General features: G+C 60.9%; 3 protein-coding genes across 6 annotated transcripts; 2 read left to right on the top strand and 1 right to left on the bottom strand.

Moving 5' to 3' along the window:
• Window positions 1-1,208: 1,208 nt before the first annotated feature.
• LOC109381807 (endoplasmic reticulum mannosyl-oligosaccharide 1,2-alpha-mannosidase-like) lies at window positions 1,209-8,147 on the top strand. Of its 2 annotated transcripts, XR_002123817.1 has the most exons (5): window positions 1,209-2,622; window positions 2,814-2,922; window positions 3,542-3,657; window positions 3,765-5,964; window positions 8,079-8,147. XR_002123817.1 is itself a non-coding variant. In XM_019640860.1 (4 exons), the coding sequence occupies exons 1-4, from the start codon at window positions 2,596-2,598 to the stop codon at window positions 3,876-3,878; spliced, it is 366 nt and encodes a 121-aa protein (XP_019496405.1). In that variant the 5' UTR covers window positions 1,242-2,595; the 3' UTR covers window positions 3,879-4,943. The 2 variants fall into 2 exon arrangements, 1 of the variants encoding a protein (XP_019496405.1); XM_019640860.1 differs by lacking the exon at window positions 8,079-8,147 and having other exon boundaries at window positions 1,242-2,622; window positions 3,765-4,943.
• A 49-nt stretch (window positions 8,148-8,196) lies between these two features.
• Window positions 8,197-11,981, top strand: DPP7 (dipeptidyl peptidase 7). Its single transcript, XM_019640817.1, has 13 exons — window positions 8,197-8,376; window positions 8,450-8,563; window positions 8,657-8,796; window positions 8,886-9,049; window positions 9,291-9,426; window positions 9,507-9,588; window positions 9,669-9,835; window positions 9,993-10,053; window positions 10,397-10,515; window positions 10,662-10,818; window positions 10,975-11,039; window positions 11,380-11,450; window positions 11,578-11,981. Exons 1-13 carry the CDS (start codon window positions 8,295-8,297, stop codon window positions 11,711-11,713), a joined length of 1,494 nt encoding a protein of 497 aa, XP_019496362.1. The 5' UTR covers window positions 8,197-8,294; the 3' UTR covers window positions 11,714-11,981.
• Window positions 11,982-13,032: 1,051 nt separating this feature from the next.
• MAN1B1 (mannosidase alpha class 1B member 1) lies at window positions 13,033-21,687 on the bottom strand. Of its 3 annotated transcripts, none has more exons than XM_019640829.1 (9): window positions 21,388-21,643; window positions 19,637-19,822; window positions 18,795-18,943; window positions 18,225-18,413; window positions 16,254-16,444; window positions 15,402-15,522; window positions 14,678-14,875; window positions 14,472-14,603; window positions 13,033-13,856 (listed from the first exon to the last, which is right to left on the bottom strand). In XM_019640829.1, the coding sequence occupies exons 1-9, from the start codon at window positions 21,458-21,460 to the stop codon at window positions 13,653-13,655; spliced, it is 1,443 nt and encodes a 480-aa protein (XP_019496374.1). In that variant the 5' UTR covers window positions 21,461-21,643; the 3' UTR covers window positions 13,033-13,652. The 3 variants fall into 3 exon arrangements, 2 of the variants coding, with proteins under 2 accessions (XP_019496374.1, XP_019496384.1); XR_002123816.1 differs by having other exon boundaries at window positions 13,771-13,856; window positions 14,472-14,599; window positions 21,388-21,687; XM_019640839.1 differs by lacking the exons at window positions 19,637-19,822; window positions 21,388-21,643 and adding an exon at window positions 19,360-19,625.
• Between the last annotated feature and the right edge of the window lie 459 nt (window positions 21,688-22,146).

Here is a 22,146-nt window from a genome sequence, read left to right as displayed (position 1 = left end):
GACGGAGGGTATTTAAGGCAGGGAGACAGGAAGTTAGAACCACAGAGTTTTATGAAAAGGAAGAGAGTCTTGTTTTTCTTTAATTGTTAGCAGACCGTGGAAGTCAGAGATAACTGAATGAAGATAAAGTAGATCATAACAGTGGGTCATTTTCTGGGGTTTTTTTGGTCACTTATCAGTGATCAGACAAGACCTGATTCCCACAGAAGAAGCTAAAAGAAAAGCAGCTTTCAGGAACACACAGCCAAAGTGGAGTAAGAAGTCTCTGGAAGGTTTTGAGATGGTGACTTGGGCAAAGAACTGTTCTGAGAAGAAACCTTGCGAGTGTCCAGGCTCTGGAGGTCAGCTTGAGGACAGGCTGACAAACAACATGCGACACGTAAGAAATCAGACAGACAAAACATTAGATAATCAGATGTTTGGAGCCAGAAAACAGTTTCACCAAGTTAAAATACAACTCTAATCCTGCAACCACAACCCCAGAAGTCTTATTCCTAGACACACACACACACACACACACACACACACACACACACACACACACACAATGCTGAGGGTGTCAGTGAAACACCACAACTGCATGCAACGTGATCTTGCTCCCCAGCCATGGGCAGGTGGTACCGCGGGCAGACAGAAGCACCAGGGGTCTCAGGTGTGCCCCCCAGTACCGAGTTGAGGGTCCCATGTCCAAGGCAGTGAGCCTCCGGTTCTGTCACTGCCCTTCAGCCAAACACAACTGCACTTAACAAGTGGGTTTCTTACTCTGCGTGGCACCTGGGGGCCTGCAGGTGTCTCAGGACGAGGGTGTCAGGAAGAACTATTACAGGACTTGAACTTCGCTTGGGTGATTTGGGGGAAGACTGTGTTCTAGACTGGACACTGGCAGGACGCAGGGGTAAGTGCATGACTGAGGTCCCTTTCGGGGGGCCGGGTGACCCTGTCTGTGTTAGACGAGACCGTGAATTGGCCTGATCTTATCATAGCACAGTCCCTGAGAAACCTTGTCTGAGGCAGGGTTCTGTGAGTGACATCCTGCGGGGAACATCATCGGCTGCTGTCCTTCCCAAGGAACGAGTCTTGGGATTTTCACTCGGTACGGTGACCGGTGACAGTGAGGGCCCCCTGGGAACCTACTGGGGTCCAGCTGCCCCAACCACCCAGCGCCCCTCCCCAACCCCACCCCTACCCCACAGGCAGTGTTTCTCCTACAACAGGCCCCTTCTGCTCCTTAAGTTTTCTTCACATCATTGATGGTCCCAAATTTAAATCACGGAAATTGGACTTTGACCTCACTTCAATAAAATGTGTCTGCCGAGGTCACTGTGGACCTAGGGGATCAGGAGTGCCCTGGGGACAATGACCATAGTCAGTTTGTTTTCACACTGCTTTGCAGGAAGTGTTTCATTCCACTCAAGGAACTTGGACATATCGAGGGGCACAAAATGTACTCATTCCTATCCCAATAAATGATACTTTTACTTCAAATGCACTCTGTATTCCACTAGTATACTCATTATATAGACATCGGGTTATACCTACCTACTGCACAGTAACGCCCTGTGTATTCAGAATACTTGGTAGAGATTTCCATATTTTTAAAATGCCTATCTCTCCAAGAAATCACATTTCCTTAAAAAAAAAAGAATAGCCAGAAATTTCTAAAACAACACGAATATAGGCTATTAAGAAAACTTCCAGCAAGGATGACTGGTTCCCTCTTTACCCATACTCTGAGCTACAGTTTCCATAGCAGAAATAAAGCAACTGGAAAATGGGGTTAAGAACTTGTCTCTGGCCCTAGAAGAGTCACCAATGGCACCACTGCTTTACAAGCCTGATAAACCATCTAAATCCACAAATCAGAGCTGTCACGGGAAACCCCACAGTCCTCGATTTCCTCTTAGCTGACCGAGGAAACATGTTAACTATCACAGAACTTTCTTCTTAAACCTCTGCAAATACTACAGAGAAAATAAGGACCTGTGACCAGGATCAAAAGGGGTGGGGTGCAGTGGGGAGGGGCTCCCTAATCCTCCAGAGCAGACCCAACTGGATCCTGGGACTGAGAGTCATGGCCTGATCCAGGACCGAGGTTCTTGGCTTCAAGACCTATTACAAGAGCAGCCATGGTTTTCCTTCCGACAGCGCCTGTGTTATATTTAGCAGGTGGTCCTGTCTTAATGCTGCATGGCCACTGTCAGGACAGATGGTTCCCTGGCTCCTCCTGACAGAAAGAGAGGACAGATGCACCCTGACTCAACTGCACGCATCTTCACCTTAACGCACAAAATCCCAGCGATGGGGAAATTTATAAGAGGTGAAGTTCTGTGGCCTGCCTTCATCTGACCTTGACTTCAAGGGGGCCTGAGAAAGAAAATGCCAGACAGGTGCTTCCTAAGACCCTGTATTGACACACCAGAGGTTCCCCAGTATAACTTCTTCACAGCTGCCATGAGCACGAGCACCGCCCATTTAACCCACGGGGCGTCCCCACAGGGCATCTGGACAGACCCAGTCCCAGCCGGGGCCTGAGCCCGAACACGCGCATGGCGGGGTCTCTCTCCGCTGCCCACGGACTGGACAGAAGTGGCGTCCATGTCTGTTCTCGTCTTACGTGTACCGGTGCGTTAGCTAGCCACCTGGGGCGCGGGCCCCCCTGTGACCCCCGCGAGGAGGGAACTTCCCCCAGCTCATAAACAACAGGGCTTCACACGGGACCTTCTGAATTGCTGTCCTCACCGAGGTGGTCACAGTCGAAGAGCTTTCCAGGCCTGTGCTTTCCAGTAAACAGTGTCACTCTGTCTCCCCCTCAGAAATGGAAGCAGCTGTCACGGTTACAGCGGAACGTGATTCTCCTCATGCTGGCGTTTCTGGGGCTCGGGGGGCTCCTGTCCTACATCAGCGTGGCGGACCAGTGGAAAGGTATCAGCTCCGTGAGCGCCTAGACGACACGTGTTGTCGCTGAGGGCTGACTGGCAGGGCGGTCTTGCCGTGGAACTCGCACGGCTGCAGGGGCATAAAGGGCAACGAGAGGTCAGGAGAGGCGGAGCGTGTTTTCAGCCACCTGGCTAGACCACGACGTCAGCGTGACGGCGTCACTGCCTCCTACGTGAGTGGTGGAGGGCTGGCCTCGCCGTCCTCTGTCCTGAGGTGGACCGCTCCCTCTAAGTGCATCCCGTGAAGGTCACGACACACGCGGCTGTGTGTCGGGAAGGGACCGGGCAGAGCTCCGGAGAGGACACACAGAGTCCTCCTGAATTCCACCAGGTTGCTAATTTTAGGGGGAGAGCTAATGAGCTGCAGCAGGTCGCCATTTGTACTTCCCGGGTGGGAACTACTCGGGGTTGTGGGTTGGGGATAAGGACGGAGGCTGCCCAGCGCTTTGAGAAAGGTTCGATTCTCTTTGGCCGTTGATGCACTCACGCCGGTGGCTTTCCCGAGGTGTCCTGGCGTCCTTTGATGTATGGCTGTCGTCTGTGAGCACTTGGAGTCTCCCGTAAGCCCTGTGGGATATGTGAGGTGACACGTGTTCTCTGTTCAGCCCCGAACGTCAGGTCAGCGGAAGAGCAGAAGATGAGGCCAGCAAACCCACCTGTCCTGCCAGCTCCCCAGAAGGCAGAGGCTAACGCAGAGAAAGTCCCGGGGGCGCTGCCTCAGGTACTTCCAATGAGCTGTAGGTGCAGCTGTATGCGGGGTCCGTTCCGGAAGCGTCGGAACAGCACGTAGTGTTCCCACAGCCTGGGAAGAGTTCTTTTTCTCCCCAGGTCTGGTGTGCTCCCCTCACTCGTTATTCTGGGCTGCGTGGACGATGCGTGGGGGAGGAGGGAGGGATAGTCTTCCCTTCGTTCTTCATCGCGCACCTGCTGCTGAGGTGGTGAAGAAGGAAACAGGCCCGTGGCTTCTCTGGCGGGGCTGCAGGCTGGCGGGAGGGCGAGGCAGGTGAGACGCCAGGAATAAACAGTAACAGTGGCCCACGTGGCGTCCTACAAGGAGAAGAGCAGACGCCCTGAGAGAGAAGGCTGGGGCTGGGCCCCTCGGTCAGGGCAGGACACTGAGCTGCAGTCTGAGGAGGGAGCTGGGATCCCACAAGGGCCTGGACGGGGACGGGGCCAGGGGTCGGTGCAGGCCGGGCCCCGTGAGTCCTCCTGGGGCGCAGGCAGCACTGGAGGTTCAGTCGGCCTCGTGGGAGATGACAGCTGGGGCAGGATGTCAGCTTGTCCCTGTGAAGGCTCTCTGGGCGCCGGGTGGAGACGGCGGCACAGTCAGGAGTGGACGGCAGGAGGCAGCAGAGCCCAGCTGCCTGGACTGGGAGAGCCTGCGCCTGGAGCCAGCCTGGGCAGGACTGGGCCTGTGAGGGTAGGGAGGGTTCCCCGGGGGAGGGGCCGTGGAGGCCGAGAGGGAGCGGGCTGGGAACGCTCGGGCGCTCCCTTCTGGACCTGCCCCAGCCGTGTGAGGTGCCTGGGACCTCAGGAGATGTGGGTGGTGGTGTCAGGATCAGAGTCAGCGGTGGGAGCCCACAGGGACCTGGTGGAGGAGGAGCCAGGCCTAGTCCTGGGGCGCCCCACCCTTACAGTGGGGGTGGGGGCAGGCGAGGGGCCATGGAGACTAGAGGGCAGTCAGGAGGCCAGCAGGGGACCAGGAAGCGTCCCTTCTAGAGAGAGGTGGTCCCGGGAGATGGCCTCCGAGAACCGGGGTGCTGTGCACCTGGGGACTCCCTCCGTCCCTCCTCAGGTGTGGATGTGGGCGCCGCTGCTAGAGAGGATGCTGGGCCAGTGCTGGCCTCACGTCCTGCAGGGCTGCCCCGGGGGAGACGGGAGGCCGCCTTCCCGCTGCCTCTTCAAGGGTCTGTGTGCAGAGAATGAATTTCCTCGCATAAAGCTGACCAGTGTTCCCTTGGCTTCTTTCGGCCGCTGTCTGACACACGGACTCATAACCACGGGAAACCAGAATACAGCACGCTGCCCTAGAAAGTCGCGGGCCCATGGTCGTGACACCCACGGTCCCATCTGTGGCGTCCAGGGAGGGCCTCCATGGTCAGGGGTGAATGTCCCCATGCCTCTGGTGCAAGAATCAGGGGTGAGGCCCTTTCGGAGGTCCCTTGGACACCTCTCCCGCTCAGCGCCGTCCCCAAGACCTGTTTCAGCGACGGTGTCTGTTTTGGCCGGACCCGAGTCTCTTGACCAAGGGGCCCAGTTCTTGGTCGTCCGCATCTGTCCGACGAGAATGGCCTCACGGCTTACATGGACATTGAAAAGCAGAGACTGCCCCTCATGGTTTGGCCACCTTCCTGTGCTCGGTGGTGTCCCTGGTCACACCCACCATGTGGGACTGGCGGTGAGGACGAGCGCTGCGTCCACATAATCACCGAGTCCAGCGCTTTTGCCCCACGTGCTGAGGATGAGCGGGGCAGCCGGGGCCAGGCCTGCAGCCGTGTTCTCAGGGCTGTGTTCTCGGGACATGGCTCTAGCCCTTTCGTGCCTCCGCCAGGCCCCCTGACAGACAACCTCGCCACCAGGATGTGAGTATGAAGCACTCAGCGTTTTCCCTTTGCTGCAGGGATTTGGTGGGGGTGGGGGTTCCAGTTTGTTTGCCCGTTTCTGGGCCTGTGCTGAGCTGAGGACACTGCTAGGCTCCCCGCCGACAGCAGGGGACCCGTTCCCAGTCAATGATTCCAGCTCACTACTGCAGCCTGAGCGTCAGGCCACGTGAAGCCAGCAAGCTCGCGTCTGTCCTCGTACAGAGTGAGTCACAATAGCCAGAAGGAGAAACTACCCTAATGTCCCCCGATGGGTGAATGCATGAGAAAAACATGGTGCCTATATGCAATGGGGCATTATGCCGTCAGATACCTGCCAGGATGTGGATGGGCCTGAAGACATTGTGCCAAGTGAACCGAGCTGTCACAACGGAGTCACATACATGAGGTCCCCGTGGGCGAACTCATCAAGATGGAACGTGGACCAGGTTAGCAGGGGCTGCAGAAGGGGAGTGGGAGTTGTTAAGTGGGTGGTTTTTCGGATAATGAGATAGTTTGGGAAATTGATAATGATGATATTGCACAATGTTGCCAATGTACTTAAAACCAGTGAATTTCAAACCAGTCACTAAGGTATATAATTCAACACACACATGAGCATGGCCATACCTGCAGGTACAGCGTGGGTCAGAGCTGAGAGCACAGGGCCTACTTAAGCGTCTCCCCACCCCATTTTCTCACCCCTGTTGTTGGCAGCTTTAAGGTATAAAAGGGGCAGAGCAGGTGGTGGTGGGGAACAGGCCTGGCTCCCTAAATCTGTGGACTGTGAAGGGAGGATCTGACCCCAGCCTTGTCCCCAAAGTTATTGGCCCCAGGCAGTTGGGAGGAGGGCTTCTGGAGCCCCAGATGTACCTGCACGCTCAGGGCCACCAGGTGTAGCAGGACAGTCTGAGAGAAGATCAGAATGCACCTGTGGGTCTTCCAGGAGCCACCCCGGGCGTGGAGTCTGCAGGGTCCGGAGGGGGTAACATGGTGGGTCTGCGGTGGGGGCTTGGGGTCAGGCTCCTGAGCTGAGAGAGGGGACAGGAGTGGGAGCAGCCTGCCATCTGGGGACAAGGTGCTGCAAGTCCCTGTCTCTGGTCCCGCTCCTGCTCTGCAGAGGCCATGAGGGCCCTCAAAGGGTAGCTCTCTACTTAACACAGGCAGCCCTGGGTGGGGGTACGGGGACATAGGAACAGGGGCCAAGGGACACGGGGACACTGGAACCTGGAGACACAGGGACATGAGGATGGGGACAGGGGGACACAGGGACAGGGACATGGGGACATGGGGACATGGGGACAGGGACACAGGAATGGGGACATGGAGATGGGGGCACAGGGACGGGGACACAGGGACATGGGGACACAGGGACGGGAATACGGGATGGGGACACGGGGACAGGGACATGGGGACATGGGGACACAGGGACGGGGATACGAGGGTAGATACAAAGGGAAAGGGACACGGGGACATGGGGGACACTGGGACATAGGGAAGGAGACACAGGGACGGGGACACAGATCCCTGGGGACAGGGACAGAGGGACATGGGGACATGGGGACACAGGGACAGGGACACTGGGACATGGGGTCACAGGGATGGAGGGGACATCACATGGGGATGGGGACAGGGCCTGTGGGATGATTGTGGTGTGGCACTGAGTGACCACACCCATAGGGTGGTGTGACATGATGGACAGTCATTGTCACCAAGCTGGTTGCCTCAGTGACGGTCTTGGGACCGTGTGAGGCACAGCCACAGGGCTGACTCAAGTGGCCAGTCCTCCTACTCAGCCCCAGCCTAGCCAGGGGTCTTGGGCTCCCCAGCTGCAGTGAGAGGCCAGCACCCCAGCCCAGCCCAGGGCCGTCCCAGCATCAGACAGGCCGGGCCTGGGCAGAGACCAGGGGCCACACTGGCCAGGGGACAGTCTTTGGGAGTGGGGACTAGTAATGCTACCTTCCTCTGCAGCCTGGGGCAGGGGTAGCTCTACTGGTCTGGCCCCCTCACCCAGGCCTTGGACTGGGTGCCAGGTGCCAGGTGGCTCCTCTATGCTCTGGGCACTGGCAGGTCCTGGGGCCCCTGCATCGCTGAGAAGCCAGTGAATGGACTAGCCAGACAAGGAGGGGAGAGGGTCCCAGCTCCCAGCAGAAGCCTCGGCTGACCCCCTTGGCCGCCTACACCCCAGGCTGGGCTCCTGGCCACTCCCCCCCCCCCCCCACGCTCCCGCCTATGCAGCCCCTTGCTGTCACTTGGAAGAGCTCCTTTCTCAGGGCCGCTGCCCTCTGTGTGGGACCCTCGGGCCACCCCCATCTTCCCAAGGCTCCCTCCCTCCTCGACAGGCTTTCCCTGCCCTACCCTCAGAGCTGCCCCTCCCCCCTGGGAGGGTCTGGGCAGTGAGGCTGGTCACTTCCCGCCTAGGTGTGTGCTGGTGACCTGCCCACCCGGCCCCCGGCTCGAGGAGGACCAGGGAGGGGCAACCAGCAGGGAGGTGTGGGGCAGGTTAGGCCCTCAGCAGTGGCCACTGGGAGACAGACGGCTGGACACACGTCCCCTGCCCCAGTGCCAGGTCCTTGAGCCCTCAGCCTGCGTCATGTGTCCCCATGGCAACCGTCTCCGTGGTGACACAATGGCTGCCAGGAAGCTTGAGGAAGGAACGGAATGACACAGAAGCTGCCAGCGGGAGGGAAGGGCCAGCCCTGCCGACAGTCCTGCGCAAGCTGTCACGTGACTGTTTCCCGGTTAGTCATGTGACCCGCCCTTGCCGGTCAAAGCAGACATGAGCCCCTGGGCACGGCTGGCCCTGCCCTGGGCCCTAGCCCTGCTGCTGGCGCTGGGGCTGCTCGGCCTGGAGGCCGCGGGTAAGTGCCGACCTGCGGGCTCTCCCCCGGCTACCCGCTGGGGGCCACATCCGCTGAGCATCGCGCCCTCCAGCCTACAGAGCCCCAGACCCCGACTTCCGGGAGGACTACTTTGAGCAGCTTCTGGACCATTTCAACTTTGAGAGGTTTGGCAACAAGACCTTCCGCCAGAGGTTCCTGGTGTCAGGTGAGGTCGCCTGGGGGTGCCTGGCCCTGGGGCATTCTGTACCATGTCTCACTCCCATCCCTGGGACGCACAAGTTCACTCCTCACCCAACAGACAAGTTCTGGAAAAGGGGCGAGGGGCCCATATTCTTCTACACGGGCAACGAAGGCGACGTATGGTCCTTCGCCAACAACTCGGGGTTCATCCTGGAGCTGGCGGTGCAGCAGGCGGCCCTGGTGGTGTTTGCGGAGCACGTGGGTACCCTCCGGGTAGCGGGCAGCGCTGCGGTCCCCTGGGCGGAGAGGAGGCATGGGGTCAGTGTCTGCCCGTCGCCCGCCCACAGCGCTACTACGGAAAGTCGCTGCCATTCGGCGAGCAGTCCACGTGGCGCGGGCACACAGAGCTGCTGACCGTGGAGCAGGCCCTGGCCGACTTTGCCAGGCTGATCGAGGCACTGCGGCGGGACCTCGGGGCTCAGGATGCCCCGGCCATCGCCTTCGGCGGCAGGTGAGTTCTCCATCTCCTTTCCAAGGAACACACGCGCACCTGGCCCCGGGGCCAGAATACTGTGGGTCTTGGACACTTCAGGTCCTTCTTGTGGGTGCCGGGGGCTGAGGAGAGCAAGGGGAAGCAGGTGTTGGGGGCGCAGGCCCGGCTGGTGACAGGCTGCCGCCCGAGTTGCTGTGGCCCTTGGGCTGGCGGGTGCCATGGCTGGAGGGCCACAGCCTTGACCCTGTGCCCCGACCAGCTACGGGGGGATGCTCAGTGCCTACTTGAGGATGAAGTACCCCCACCTCGTGGCGGGGGCGCTGGCGGCCAGTGCACCTGTTGTGGCAGTGGCGGGCCTCGGCGACTCCCACCAGTTCTTCCGGGACGTGTCTGCGGTGAGCGAGTGAGGGCCTGGGGGTGGGGGGGTAGCCTGCCCAGGCATGGGGGCTGCCACCACAGCCAGTCTGTTCTCCAGGACTTTGAGGGCCAGGGTCCTAAGTGTGCCCAGGCCGTGAGGGACGCGTTCCAGCAGATCAAGGACTTGTTCCTCCAGGGAGGTGAGGAGGCTGCCCCCCCCTCCCCCCATCCCCTCTGTGTCAGCAGCCTCCAAAGGCCCTTCTCCTGCCCCCTCTGGCAGCCTACGAGGTGGTCAGCCAGGAGTTTGGTACCTGCCGGTTGCTCGCGGGCTGGAAGGACCTGGCCCAGCTCTTCGGGTTTGCCCGGAACGCCTTCACCGTGCTGGCCATGATGGACTACCCGTACCCCACCGACTTCATGGGGCACCTCCCTGCCAACCCTGTCCAGGTGAAGCACCTCTCCCCATGCCCAGGGAAGGGCCCGCCCGAGGGCCGCCACCCACACTGGGGCCTGGGACCAGGGAGGGACAAGCTGGGAGGGGGTGGCAGGCTGCGAGTGGGCGTCTTGTGCTCACCGTGCAGGCTGTGACTGTTGGCACCCCTAGGTCGGCTGTGACCGGCTGCTGAGTGAGAGCCAGAGGGTCCAGGGGCTCCGAGCGCTGGCAGGTGCGTCTGTCTCTCAGCCCCGGGCCGGGTGCTGAGTGTGGGGGCAGATGGCCTGAGGAGTGGGTGAGGGGTGTGTGGGGGCGGGGAGCCCAGGGGGACCTCAGGGCCCAGGACACCCCTGCCATGGTCTTTAGGTAGGAAATGGCCATCCCCCTCCTGGCCCAGCCTGGGGGTCACTGCTCCAAGGGGCTCTGGAAGGTGCAGGCAGGACCTGACAGTACACACCCTAGGGACCCAAATCCTTCCTGGGACATGAGACCCCAGAGCCCCTGACGCCTGCAGGACCCCTTGAGGGGGCAGGGTGAGTGTCTGGGTGCCTGGCCTCAGCACCCCTCTCCCCCAGGGCTGGTGTACAACTCCTCGGGGACAGAGCCCTGTTACGATATCTACCGGCAGTACCAGGCCTGTGCGGACCCCACAGGTTGTGGCTTGGGCTCCGACGCCAAGGCCTGGGACTACCAGGTATGGGATGGGGGGCCCGGGACTGCCTGGGATGGGATGGGGGCTGAGACTACGAAGTATAGGGCGGGAGGCCTAGGATTGCCCGGGATGGGTGCCGAGCGAGGGCCGCGCCCCACCAGCCTGACCCAGCGTGGCGTGTCCCGCAGGCCTGCACCGAGATCAGCTTGACGTTCTCCAGTAACAACGTGACAGACATCTTTCCGGACCTGCCGTTCACCGAGGCGCTCCGCCAGCAGTACTGCCTGGACACGTGGGGCGTGTGGCCCCGGCGGGACTGGCTGCATACCAGCTTCGGGGGTGCCGGTGAGGCTCAGGATGGGGTTAGGGGCAGTGTCTTTCCCTCTGCACTGAGCCAGCTCTGCTCTCTCCACTCCCGGGGGAACTGTGGTCTGATCTGCCCCACAGCTCCCAGATCTGGTGGCCGTGCCGTCCCCCTGCCACTTGTTCTGTCCCTTTCAGACCTCAGAGCCGCCAGCAACATCATCTTCTCCAATGGTGACCTGGACCCCTGGGCAGGGGGCGGGGTGAGTCGCTCAGGGCTGACCTGCTGGAGCCTTGTTAGATGGTAACGGTGTCCTGTGTAGGGTTGTCTCTGTGGGTTCACAGAATCTTCTCCAGGAACCCACTTTGCCTTTGCTGATATCCACGTCTTCATTATTTCATCCTTTCCCCTTTCTGATTCTTTTCCTGACTTAATGGGAACTGGCCTCTGGCTCACCCATCCTTCGGGATGGAGCCAATCCAGGCTATGCAGTTACCTCAAGTTACGGTTTTAGCTGCACCCCATAGCTTGGACATGCAACGGGGCTGAGGGACTGACTGGCGTGGGGCTCGCACTCCACACGGGCGTGTCCTTTGACACAGATCCGGAGTAACCTGAGCGCATCCGTCCTGGCCATCACCATCCACGGGGGAGCACATCACCTGGACCTCAGGTGTGGTCCTGCCCTGGGAGGGGGCGCTGCACTCAGCCTGGGCCCATGGCTGGACATGAACTGGGGGGTGTGGGGCTCACGTCTGCCTCCATACTGAATGACCCCCCACCTCGTGCCTGTTCCTCAGAGCGTCCCACCCGGAAGACCCGACGTCTGTCCGGGAGGCACGTGAGCTGGAGGCCAGCATCATCCGTGAGTGGGTTGCGACAGCCAGGCGTGAGCAGCGGTTGCAGCGCACGTGGCCCTGGGGGCTCAGAGGCTAAGGGGCACTCCCCTAGCTAGGACCCGAGAGGACTCACAGGGGTGCATCTCCAAAGCACGCCAGGATGAGGAGCCCACACCCATCTTCCTGAACCCACCAGTGACCAGGCCCAGCAGGGCCTTGCCTGAGGGAGGGGCTGAATAAATGTCTGGTGGCCTGGCCCAGCCCCTTGTGTCAGCTGTGGTCCCTGCAGGAGAGGGAGCATGCCATGATGAACACACTGCCCAACCTCTCCAAATTGGCCACGTTTAATAAAACAGAATCGTCAACGCTAAGTCTGCTTCTTTGGGGGGTGAACTTTCACGTGGCCAGCTGAACTGTGACACCAAGAAATGGGAGGCTGCCAAGACTCCCCACCTGTCTTCCCTGCCCTCTCCTGTGTGAGCGTCCCCGGGGAGCCCCGCTGAGGGGCTGTCTCAGCATGCTGCCACCCCCCAGTCCACCTGCTGGGGGCCCGGGAGTCTGCCTTTCCGGGCTGCCTAGGCCCCCCTTCCCAGTGGACTGGGGTGGGCTGTCACTGTCAGTCTTGCTGCATGGCTGCTGAGAGCCCCCGGCTAGGAGGGGCCAGCGGGAAGCACGACACGCCCTCCAGCTGTGGGGACTGTGCAGGCGGGCAGCCAGCAGCCACAAGGCTGGGACAAGAGGCCACCTCTGGGACAGGACCTGCACACCTGTCAAAGCATAGGGTGTGTGGGGTTGGGAGCCAGGCCTGGGGCAGCTGTTGGAGAGCGAGGAGCTGCCACCAGGTCACCTGAACATGGGGAGCAGCAGGGGACACATCCAGAACCCAGGCTCTGCCTGACATGCAGCCTGGACCTCTGTACAGGCCTGTTGGGCGTTCAGAGGCCCTGGCTTCTGAGGGACACACATCTTCTAGATACAATGAGGACAACGGGCTGCCAGCTTAACACGGAGGGAGAGCTGGGCCTGTCCTACAAGATCACCTGGTCCTAGAGGGCAGGGGACCCCCGGCCAGGGCCCAGGTTTCTCTTCTTTCCAGAAACTGCCCCAGATCAGTCCTAAGGGATGGACGCTGCAGGTTACACTGCAGGAAGAGGACACCCCCACAGGCTGGAGGGGGGAGCAGGTGCCAGGCCAGGCCCACTGCCACTCACACCGAGGCACCCCCCTGTCCCCTGGGCAGGCCAGGCCCCACAGAGCCCAGCACCCACCCCGCCGTACTGACACTTCCTCCTCTCCCGCCTGCAGGCGACGGCAGGGTGCTGACCTGTGGACAGTGAGGGGCCCAGACCACTTGCCCCCAGTTCTGAAACCCGGACCTTCTGGGAAACAGATGCTTGCACACATGGGAGACACCAATCAGAGCAAATCTCCTTTTATCCCGACTGAAAAGTCCACTCTGTCCGGGTGGCCTGGGAGCGGGGTGAACTCGCCAGCCACCCCTCGCCCCTCCCAGCCCTGGCAGGGCAGGGAGGGTCCCTGAGTCCAACACGTAAACACACAGCCAGGAGCTCGGATCCCCATGACCTCGGGTCAGGGGTGTCCACAGACGCCCCCAGGCCTCAGGTCAGCACACATTCACAGGCCACGACCCTGAGGCGAGCTGCACCCCAATGTCCCCGGGGCCCCCAGGAAGCCCTGGCTGACAGGAGGATGTCCAGGTTTCAGGAATGTAGGTCACGATTTGAGTTTTCTCAGGGAGGAGGAAGGCTGGACCACAGCGCTGGTTTCCTCCTCCTTGTCCCTAACGATGTCCCCATGGGAACCACAGACAAAGAGCCCAGGGCCAGCGGCCGCCCCAGCAGCTCACGAGCCCCAAGACATCCTGGCCCAGCTGTCCGCTGGCCTGTCACCAGTCTGGAGCACATCCAGCCAGTTTGGCGGACACTGCACAGCCAAGGTCAAGGAGGGCAGACCTAGCCAGGGCCAGGGTCCTGCTGACGGGACGGGGCACGACAGGCCCCAGGCAGCGCCCACTCCTAGGCAGGGGCCCAAATGGGCAGCGGGTGAGCTTCAGTGTTGAACACGTAGGCGTCCAGGCTCAGCAGGTCCGTGTCGTCAGAGAAGAGCAGGTACAGGTACTTGAGTGTCTCCCCCAGGAAGAAGCTCTCCATCTTGTCCCTGGGCTGGGGGTTGTGGGGGTCCTGGACATTGCTGATGGAAGAGTAGCCGCCCGAGGGGACCTGCAAAGGCCGGGACCACAGCATCACAGCTGCAGGCACAACCCACTCCCCACATCCAGGCTCAGCCCTCGGATGGGGAGCCGGCCAGAGGCACCCCCAAGCAACGCCCCCTCCCCCACGGCAGCAGCATGGCCCCTGGGGTGGAGGGCACCAGGGGACTGGCTGCCCCGGAGGTCTGCCACGGCTCCTCCATAGACACCCCAGGCGATGCCAGCTGCCCTCAAGTGACTGGTGGAAAGTGCCACGCACTGTACCCTGCAGAGGCCTCACAAAGGCCCTGAGGTCACCCAATGGGTCCAGAACCTGGCGCCTCACACATCAGAGGGCAAAGGTCAAGTGTCAGCTCCACCGGGCAGCTGGGCCTGAGCGCAGTGGAAGCAGCGCTATGGTCATGGTGCCCGTCTCGGGGAACAGTGGCCCTGAGGTCATCCTGGGTGGAAGAGAGCTGCCCAGGCCACGAGTAGGACCCACGTCGGGCCCTCCCCGCCTGGCTGGTCCCTTGAGACAGGAGGGAGGGATGCCTGACCCGAGGCCCTGGGTCACACAGGCCCTGAACCCCAAGGATGAGCTGCTGCAGCCCCCACGGGAAGGGAGCAGCGAGGAGCTGGGCCTCACCCGCGTGTAGGTGTTGAAGCTTTGCAAGAGGGCCCAGCCCCAGTCCTGGTACTTGCGGTCCCCAGTCAGGCGGTACAGGTAGAATAGGCTCTCCGCCGTCTCAGGCCGCAGCAGGTTGTGCCTGTCGGCTGGCTGGGGGCACAGGCTCCGTGAGGCCCTGTGGCATCACCCCTGCCCCGCCCCACCCCACCTGCCTGCCCGCTCACCTTGACCTGCACGTCCTTCTGGGCCTTCTGCGGGTGCAGGTTGAAGTGCACAATCTCGGGGCTCAGCCCCGTCTCCATCTGCCTGTTCATCTGGTAGCAGGTGTCCATGAGCGCCCGTGCCAGCTCCATGTGATTGGCAGGCAGGCCGTGGTGGGCACCCAGAGCTAGCGTCCCTGGCAGGAAGCACACCAAGTGGTCCTGGAATGGGAGGGGGTCTCCTCACCACTGAGCCAGTGTGGGCGTCACAGGCCTGAGCTGTTTCCCCCGCCTCCGGACCGGCAACTGGACTACAGGCCCAGCACCAGGGTCTCACACGGGCAGACAAGCTGGTGGAAGGTACCCACATCCCGGGGATGCACATGCTGACCTGGGTCTCCGCCCACCCTTCAAACACCAACGGAGCACCAGCTGCAGGGGGAAGGAGGCGGGGTAGGGGAGCGGCCTTGGAGCATGGCAGGGGGGGGTCCTTCTTCGGAGGAGGGGAGCGCTGGGCGAGGTGGCCTGGGCCCTGGAGGGAGGGGAGGGAGACCCTGGGAGGAAGAGAGTCCTAGTGGGAGAGGAGGCGATACCCCGGCGGCACAGCCCATGTCTGCCCGCGACACCTCACGCTCTTTGGCCACACTTTCACTGTTCTCTCCTCATCCTGACTCATGGAGCCCCAGGCGACAAGGCCAAGTCCGTGGATGCAGCTTCCTGGCCCTGCATGGACCACGCGCATGCTCACCATCTTGGCGCTGAAGCGGCCATGGGTGAGCTCCCCCACAAAGGTGAGCTTGCTGGGTTCAGATTTGCGTAGCAGGTGCTTTCGGATTCCCTCCACGGCTTCGAGGTAGTCTTCAAGTAACCTGGGAGACCAGAAGATCCTGTATGCTCAGGCCAGAAGGGCACACAGTCCTGAGGGGTCGTTTACGCACTGTTAGCGCCAGGCCTGGCCCTGTCTGGGGTGGCACCACGCCAGCCTCGGGGGGAGGCCTATGGTGGGTCAGCCCGCAGGGCTGAGGGCACTGCCTTCTGCTCCCTGAATGGGACGTTTCCCTCAACCAGCCCCCAGAGGCCTGGTAAGGCAGGCTCCCTGGTGGTGATGCTCTTGTCTCCGCCCTGGGGTCAGCCTGGAGCTGTGCCCCCCACCTCACCGCCCCCCCCGCCCCAGCGGTTGGGGTCACAGTCATCCCTGGGCTGGAGACTTCAGGCCACTTCAGGTCTCTCACGAGGGTTTATATGCACTTTCAAGTGCACGGGCTGCTGTAGGCCACCTGGGACCGTGGATGTGCTAAGCAGCAAAGTGAAGGCAGAGCGAGGCCCAGATATCCAGCCATCTCCGTGTCCCCAGGAGGGGGCGGGCAGAGCTGCCTCCCTGACCCCAGAAGACATCTCGGCCGGGAGCTGGGGTCCCGCCTGGCACCGAGGAGCACGGAGCTCAGCGAGCGGCCAGGCCCCTTCCTTGGCATAGTGGCTATGCTGAGAAGTAGGTCCCCGTGGCAAGGCCCAGCCCAGGCCCGGCTCGGCTGCTGGACCTGACCAAGAACCGGGCCGGCGGAGCCCCAGGGATGTGCCCAGGTGGCAGAAGGGGCCTCACTGCGTGTCCTTCTTCCCGCCCTGGATCCACTGCTTCAGCAGGTACTCATAGTAGCTGTCGGCCCGGGCGCCCAAGGTGAACACGCCCAGGTGGGTGAAGAGGCCGCTGTGTGTGTTGATGAACATGGGCACCAGCCCGTCCTTCTTCCCAGACAGGGAGTGGACACGCCTCGTCACCTCCTCCGCAGCCTCCTGGGCAGATAGGGGGAGAGTGCGCGTGAGTGAGGGCCGTGTGAGCGCTGCCTGTGGCCGGTCCATGCCCAGTGGCATCCTGGCTGCGCCATTCCTCAGCCCACCGCTCCCCAGGAGTCCCTGAAGAACAGGGGCCCACGCCACAGGCCTGACCACAGGGCGGCCCCTGTCGTCCTGGCAGCTCTCAGCCCCCACTCTGGGGCACTGTCTGAAGCCCACAGCCAAGGTCCTTGGGACCCCTGCCCCACATGGCCATCTGCTCCTCTTCCTGTGGGAAGGCAGGCACGTCCGCTTCGGAGCCCAGGGTTGCTGCTAGCGACCACCTGATGAGCTCCTATTCATCCCTCAAGAACCCACCAGCCTCAGCTGCTCTGGGCTCGCCGGCCCGGCTGGGCAGTGCCCCGTGTCTGTGCTCCTGCGGCTCTGTGCACACTTCATCAGAGTGCTCAGGACCCGGCATGGGGTGCTTTCTGGGGCTCTACCCACAAATCCCCCCACACCGACTGATTATTCCTCCGGTGGGCTGCTGTGCTCTCTCTTCCAGCCCCAGCGACTGATTGCAAAGCCCCAGCAACATGGGGCACCACAGGTGTCTACTGAGTAAATGGCCAAATGCTGCGTTTTCACTCCACCTCGACAACGCCAAGACCACTACTCTCATCAGTAACTGGGCAAGGGGCCTGACACACCTCTACACAGGTGAACAGGTGGCCCATAAGCCCTGGGAAGAGGCCGCATGTCTTTAACACATAAAACACCAAACCCAGAGACAAGCCTGCACACCCACGAGCCTGCTCAGAACCGAGAACAATGATTGGAGGAACTGGGCCCCTGTGCTGCTGGGCCTCAGTACAGGGACACTGCCCTGGCACCCCACACCAAGGCCCGGCCAGTGTTCGCATGCTGGCGGATGCTGGGCAGCACGGGGGCTGACCACACAACGGGCCCCGCCCTGGCCACGAAAGGGCTGATTCTGACCCACGCTGCAACTGGATGTACCTTGAAAGCATGGTGCTCAGTGACAAAAAGCAGACACACGTGTCCCATGTTTGTTGGATTTCAGTTATACGACGGGGACCGCTAACGGCGCTGCCTTATTTACTGTGGGGACGAAACGTGAGGACACGGCAACATACACGAGGAAAGGCAACATTTCTCGATATGTGAATTTTCTCAATTTAGGAAAAAGACAAAAACACCTATGGAATGGAAGCTGCAGCCCAGAAGTTCACCCACGAGAAGAGTAGCCAACAGGGAACCAGATTAAGTGACAGACGTTTCAACACTAGGGCAATGAGTTAGCGAACGATTGATGAGAACACCCCCTCACCCCACATACCATGTGCCCGCCCCATCACACATCAGGGTGGCTTCATGCCCGCGATGCCAACCCAGCAGTCCCCACAGGACAGAAGCCCATGTAGGCACTGGGGCCCGATCCAAGTGCCCATCAGGACCACCACGATGTCACCAGCACAGAACTGGCTACAAAACACCAGCGTCTCGACACTCCCAACACCACACAGCCATGACAGAGGCGGCCCTGGGACAGACACACAGCCCGGTCGAAACAGGCCCAGACCTCTGGGTGACAAGCCATGAGCTCTGTTGGGGGCCCAAGGACACAGGACTGCACAGGGCAGGGCCAGGGCAGAGGGCGAGGAAACGGGGTTCTCTAAGGAAAAAGGTGGCAGCGGTCTCCAGCCCAGGGCAGCATTCACACACCGGCACTTACTGCAACGAGCCAGGACCCCTCCAGAAGCCCCCAGAAGCCCTATACCTGAAATTTCCTAACGCCCGTGAGACGAGAGAGCTCTCGGAACTCCAGCTGAATGCTTGTCACCTCGGCCACCGTGCTGTCAGATGTCCACCGGGGTGGGTGGGCCACGCCAGTGCCAATGTTGACGTCTGAGTATGGGATTTTGGAGGGCGTCTGGAACGCAGGCATCAGCCGATTCCCAAAGTCCTCCTGACACACAGTGTGGGAAGAGATCACCGATTGCTGAAAAGAAGCCTGCTCCACAGTCCACCATGCCAACCCACCACCCACTCTCATCCAAGTATGGGGACAGATGCGAGCTTGCTGGCTTCACGTGGCCCGATGCTCACAGCCGCAGCAGTGAGCTGGGGATGGGTCGCCTGCCGGCTGCAGAGGGCCAAAGCAGTGTGCTCGGCTCAGCACAGGCCCAGAAACAGGCAAACAAACCACAGGGGAGTGAACTGAAATCCCCCCAAACTACAGGGGAGAGAGCTGGAACCCCCACCCCATCCCTGTAGCAAAGGGGAAATGCTGGCGTGCTCAACATTCATGTCCCGGGGGAGAAGGCGACGCTGGTACCAGGACACTCACGGCTCTCTGTAGGAAGAGTGCGTCCCCAGACAGGTGGTAGGCGCTCAGAAGGCCCCCCAGGATCCGGATCGTGCTCTCAAACAGGTTGACGTCCACATCTTTCTCAAACCGTAACTTCTTGGACACCCAACGCCTAGCCTCTCCAAACTCTATGATACAAAGCAGGAGAGTACAGGACATGCCCATGGTTCCAGCATCCCATGGCCTGTCGCTCTGGGGCTACGTGTATCCTGTCCTGTCCGGCTTTCTCCTGAGGGGTCGACGTCCTTTCCTAGTGCAAGGGTGTGAGCCCTGAGTCTTCAGGTGTGCAGACATGGGCCAGCATGCGGCTGGGGAGAGCCCATGCAGCCGTGAGCAAAGGGGTCGGCCATCACAGGCCATGGCACAAAAGACCACGTGAGGACCACAGGGGTCTTCAACCTGCCCAAGAAACTTACAACAAATGTTTAAACCATCAGTTAGAAGTAACTGACAATGTATAACCCCAGTCTGCGCCAATCTGTGTGGCATAAGGACATTAGGGACAGATCCAGGGTGCTGGCAGCTACATCAGATCATGTGCCACCTCTCGCCACTGGGCCATCTCCCGACTGCAGCAGAAACCCAGGCTGGAAATGCCCTGCGACGCCCACCAGCATCCACACTCGGCTCTCGGTAGGGGCCTGTTCAGCTATCCAGAGTGTCCCCGGACACCTGAACGTAAGGTGACAAAGGAAGTGCCCACGCCCTGCATGTCTACTCGAGTCACCCAGGAGAAGGGAAGCCCATCGTCGGTGGCCACAGCAGCACGGGGACCCCAGCAGGCTCATCCACTTGCACGCATGGAACACAGTGACAGGTACCTTTCTTCAGACCCAAAATCCACATGGTGTCCAGGGAGTCGATGAGCGTGAGGCCGAGGCCGAACCACTCGCTGAAGGACCTGGACACAGGCTTCAGTTCATCATGGCCCCAGGCGAACTTGCGGTACCCGGCCCAGGCGTGGCGGAAGGCATCTACCACGGCCTTCTGGCGCTCATTTGGGGGGCCTGGAAGGAGAAGCGGGTTGTGGTGACCTGGACGTGGTCAGGGCCCCGAAGTAGGAACGCTGATGACCCGTGGGACAATGTCCAGGCCATGGGGCAGCAGTGGACAGCACCAGAGGTCAAACCCTCGGAGCTGCACACGGCTGCCCAGGGCCTCACACGACAGCTCGGACTTGCACCCGCACGGCCTCATCACACCCACAGCCAGCGGCACCCAGCAGGGACCCTCGGGGGCTGCTGGGAGCACCTGGCCGGCAAAGGAGCTGGAGGCAGCGAACCAGCAGCAGCCAGAGTGCTGCGCTGGGCCACTGGGGTTTGGGAATGTCAACCATGACAGCTGCTGGTGACGCAGACAAGACCCTGGGTATCTCAGGACCCGTTTGGGCGCCTGCAGAGGAAACCCCTGGAACAGGCACACCGACGCCTCTCCACGCACGGTGCCCTCCATGCACATGGAACTGTATTCTCTCCACACAGGGCAGGAGCACACATGCAGGGTGACCGTGTCCATGAAAGCGTGTCCCTAGCGTCACAGTGTGAGACCCCTCTGTGTAGACCGAGGCCTACTTGTGTGACCCCCGGGCTCTGCCATCCCTGCTTCACGCCACACCATCGCTCTGTCCGCACAGGCCTGGGCTCCCCCGTTGTCCTTCCAGGGAGGTGCCAGCAACAGGACCAGAAGGTCACAGCTTGGGCCCCGGACTCAGCTGACCTGGTGCGAATCCCCACACACCAGGGACATGGCCTTGGTGGTTCCTGACCTAATCTCAGTTCTCCTGTCTGGGGAATGGGGACACACTTGACTGATGACCTCAAAGAGCATCATGAGACCAAGCAGACAGCCTGCACCTAGCAGGCCCCCAACCGCCGGTTCCTGAATGCGGGAACCCTCACAGCCGCTGAGCCCCTCCAGCCAGGGGCAGAGGCCAAAGGGCAGTTGTGTCTCCACATCCCCAGGCCCCTTGTGGACCAGACACAGGCAGGAGAATGAGCCCCCTGCACACGCATGCCTCTTGTGTCTGCAGCCCTGGGCTCGGGACAATGGCCTCCAAGGAGCCACGTCGTCACCAGAGCTCTGAGAAGTGTGACTGCAAGGACCTGCGGACCAACTGGGTGTCGAAGGACAACCAGTGTCAGAGGGACAGCAAGGCTACACTGCGTGCTCTGGACGCTCATCTGCGAGTCCGTGCAGGGAGACCCGAGGGGCGCAGGTGCGGCCTTACCTGGTTGGTTCTGAGTCCTGGTGGGGAACTCTGCCTTTCTCGAGGGGACGTCAGTGCCCTGCTCTGGCTCAATCACAGCTCCCCTCCAGCTACCGGGAGGGAAGGGGGAGCAGTCAGCCAGCACAGGGCGGACACGCAGGTGCCTGAGTGGCCACCCAGCAGTGGCTCAGCCATGCCCTCCACGCTGGACCAGGAGGTGGCAGGACCCCCCCCCCTCGCCACAGCTCCGCACACAGCAGGGCACACTGTCTGCTTCATAAGGGGAATGTACGTTAGACACACACACGACTCTGCTGTCTCTCAGAAGAGATGTCCCATGCACCGGCCCACTGGTGCCCCCAGTACCTGACGAGGGTTCTCTGGGGGTGCTCTTCCTGCTGAGTGGAGTCCGCCACCACTTCCTGCCTCTGGGAGTCATCCAGCCTCCTTTCTTCTGAGTCTTTATTGGGGGCTCTGATCTGCAGGTTGGGAGGTCCCCGACGGAAATGCCTGCGAGTCGCCTAGACAAACACAAGAGTCACTTGTGAGAACTCGGCAGCCCATGACCTCCTATTCTGTTCCCACCTGTAACATTCATTCACCCCAGCTGGACCCAACCCCAAGGAGGGCTGTGTACAGGCTGATTACTTTAATTTTTCATATGATACACAGGTTTGATGGGCTCCTTCCTTCCATGTGACCTCCTGCCCTGACGGACCTGGATGGAGACCCCGCCCTTTTTAGGACCTGGTAGGTTAGGCCACGCCCAGGATACATCCAGATTGACAGCCTGGCGGAGGCACGAAAGGGCTAGACCACGTCCCGAGAACACAGCCCTGAGAACACGGCTGCAGGCCTGGCCCCGGCTGCCCCGCTCATCCTTAGCACGTGGGGCAAAAGCGCTGGACTCGGTGATTATGTGGACGCAGCGCTCGTCCTCACCGCCAGTCCCACATGGTGGGTGTGACCAGGGACACCACCGAGCACAGGAAGGTGGCCAAACCATGAGGGGCAGTCTCTGCTTTTCAATGTCCATGTAAGCCGTGAGGCCATTCTCGTCGGACAGATGCGGACGACCAAGAACTGGGCCCCTTGGTCAAGAGACTCGGGTCCGGCCAAAACAGA

The sequence above is a fragment of the Hipposideros armiger genome, unplaced genomic scaffold (assembly GCF_001890085.2).
Source record: "Hipposideros armiger isolate ML-2016 unplaced genomic scaffold, ASM189008v1 scaffold_3, whole genome shotgun sequence".
NCBI lineage: Eukaryota > Metazoa > Chordata > Mammalia > Chiroptera > Hipposideridae > Hipposideros > Hipposideros armiger.
The sequence above is the reverse complement of the archived record's forward strand: the minus strand, read 5'-3'. Positions and strand labels throughout refer to the sequence as shown.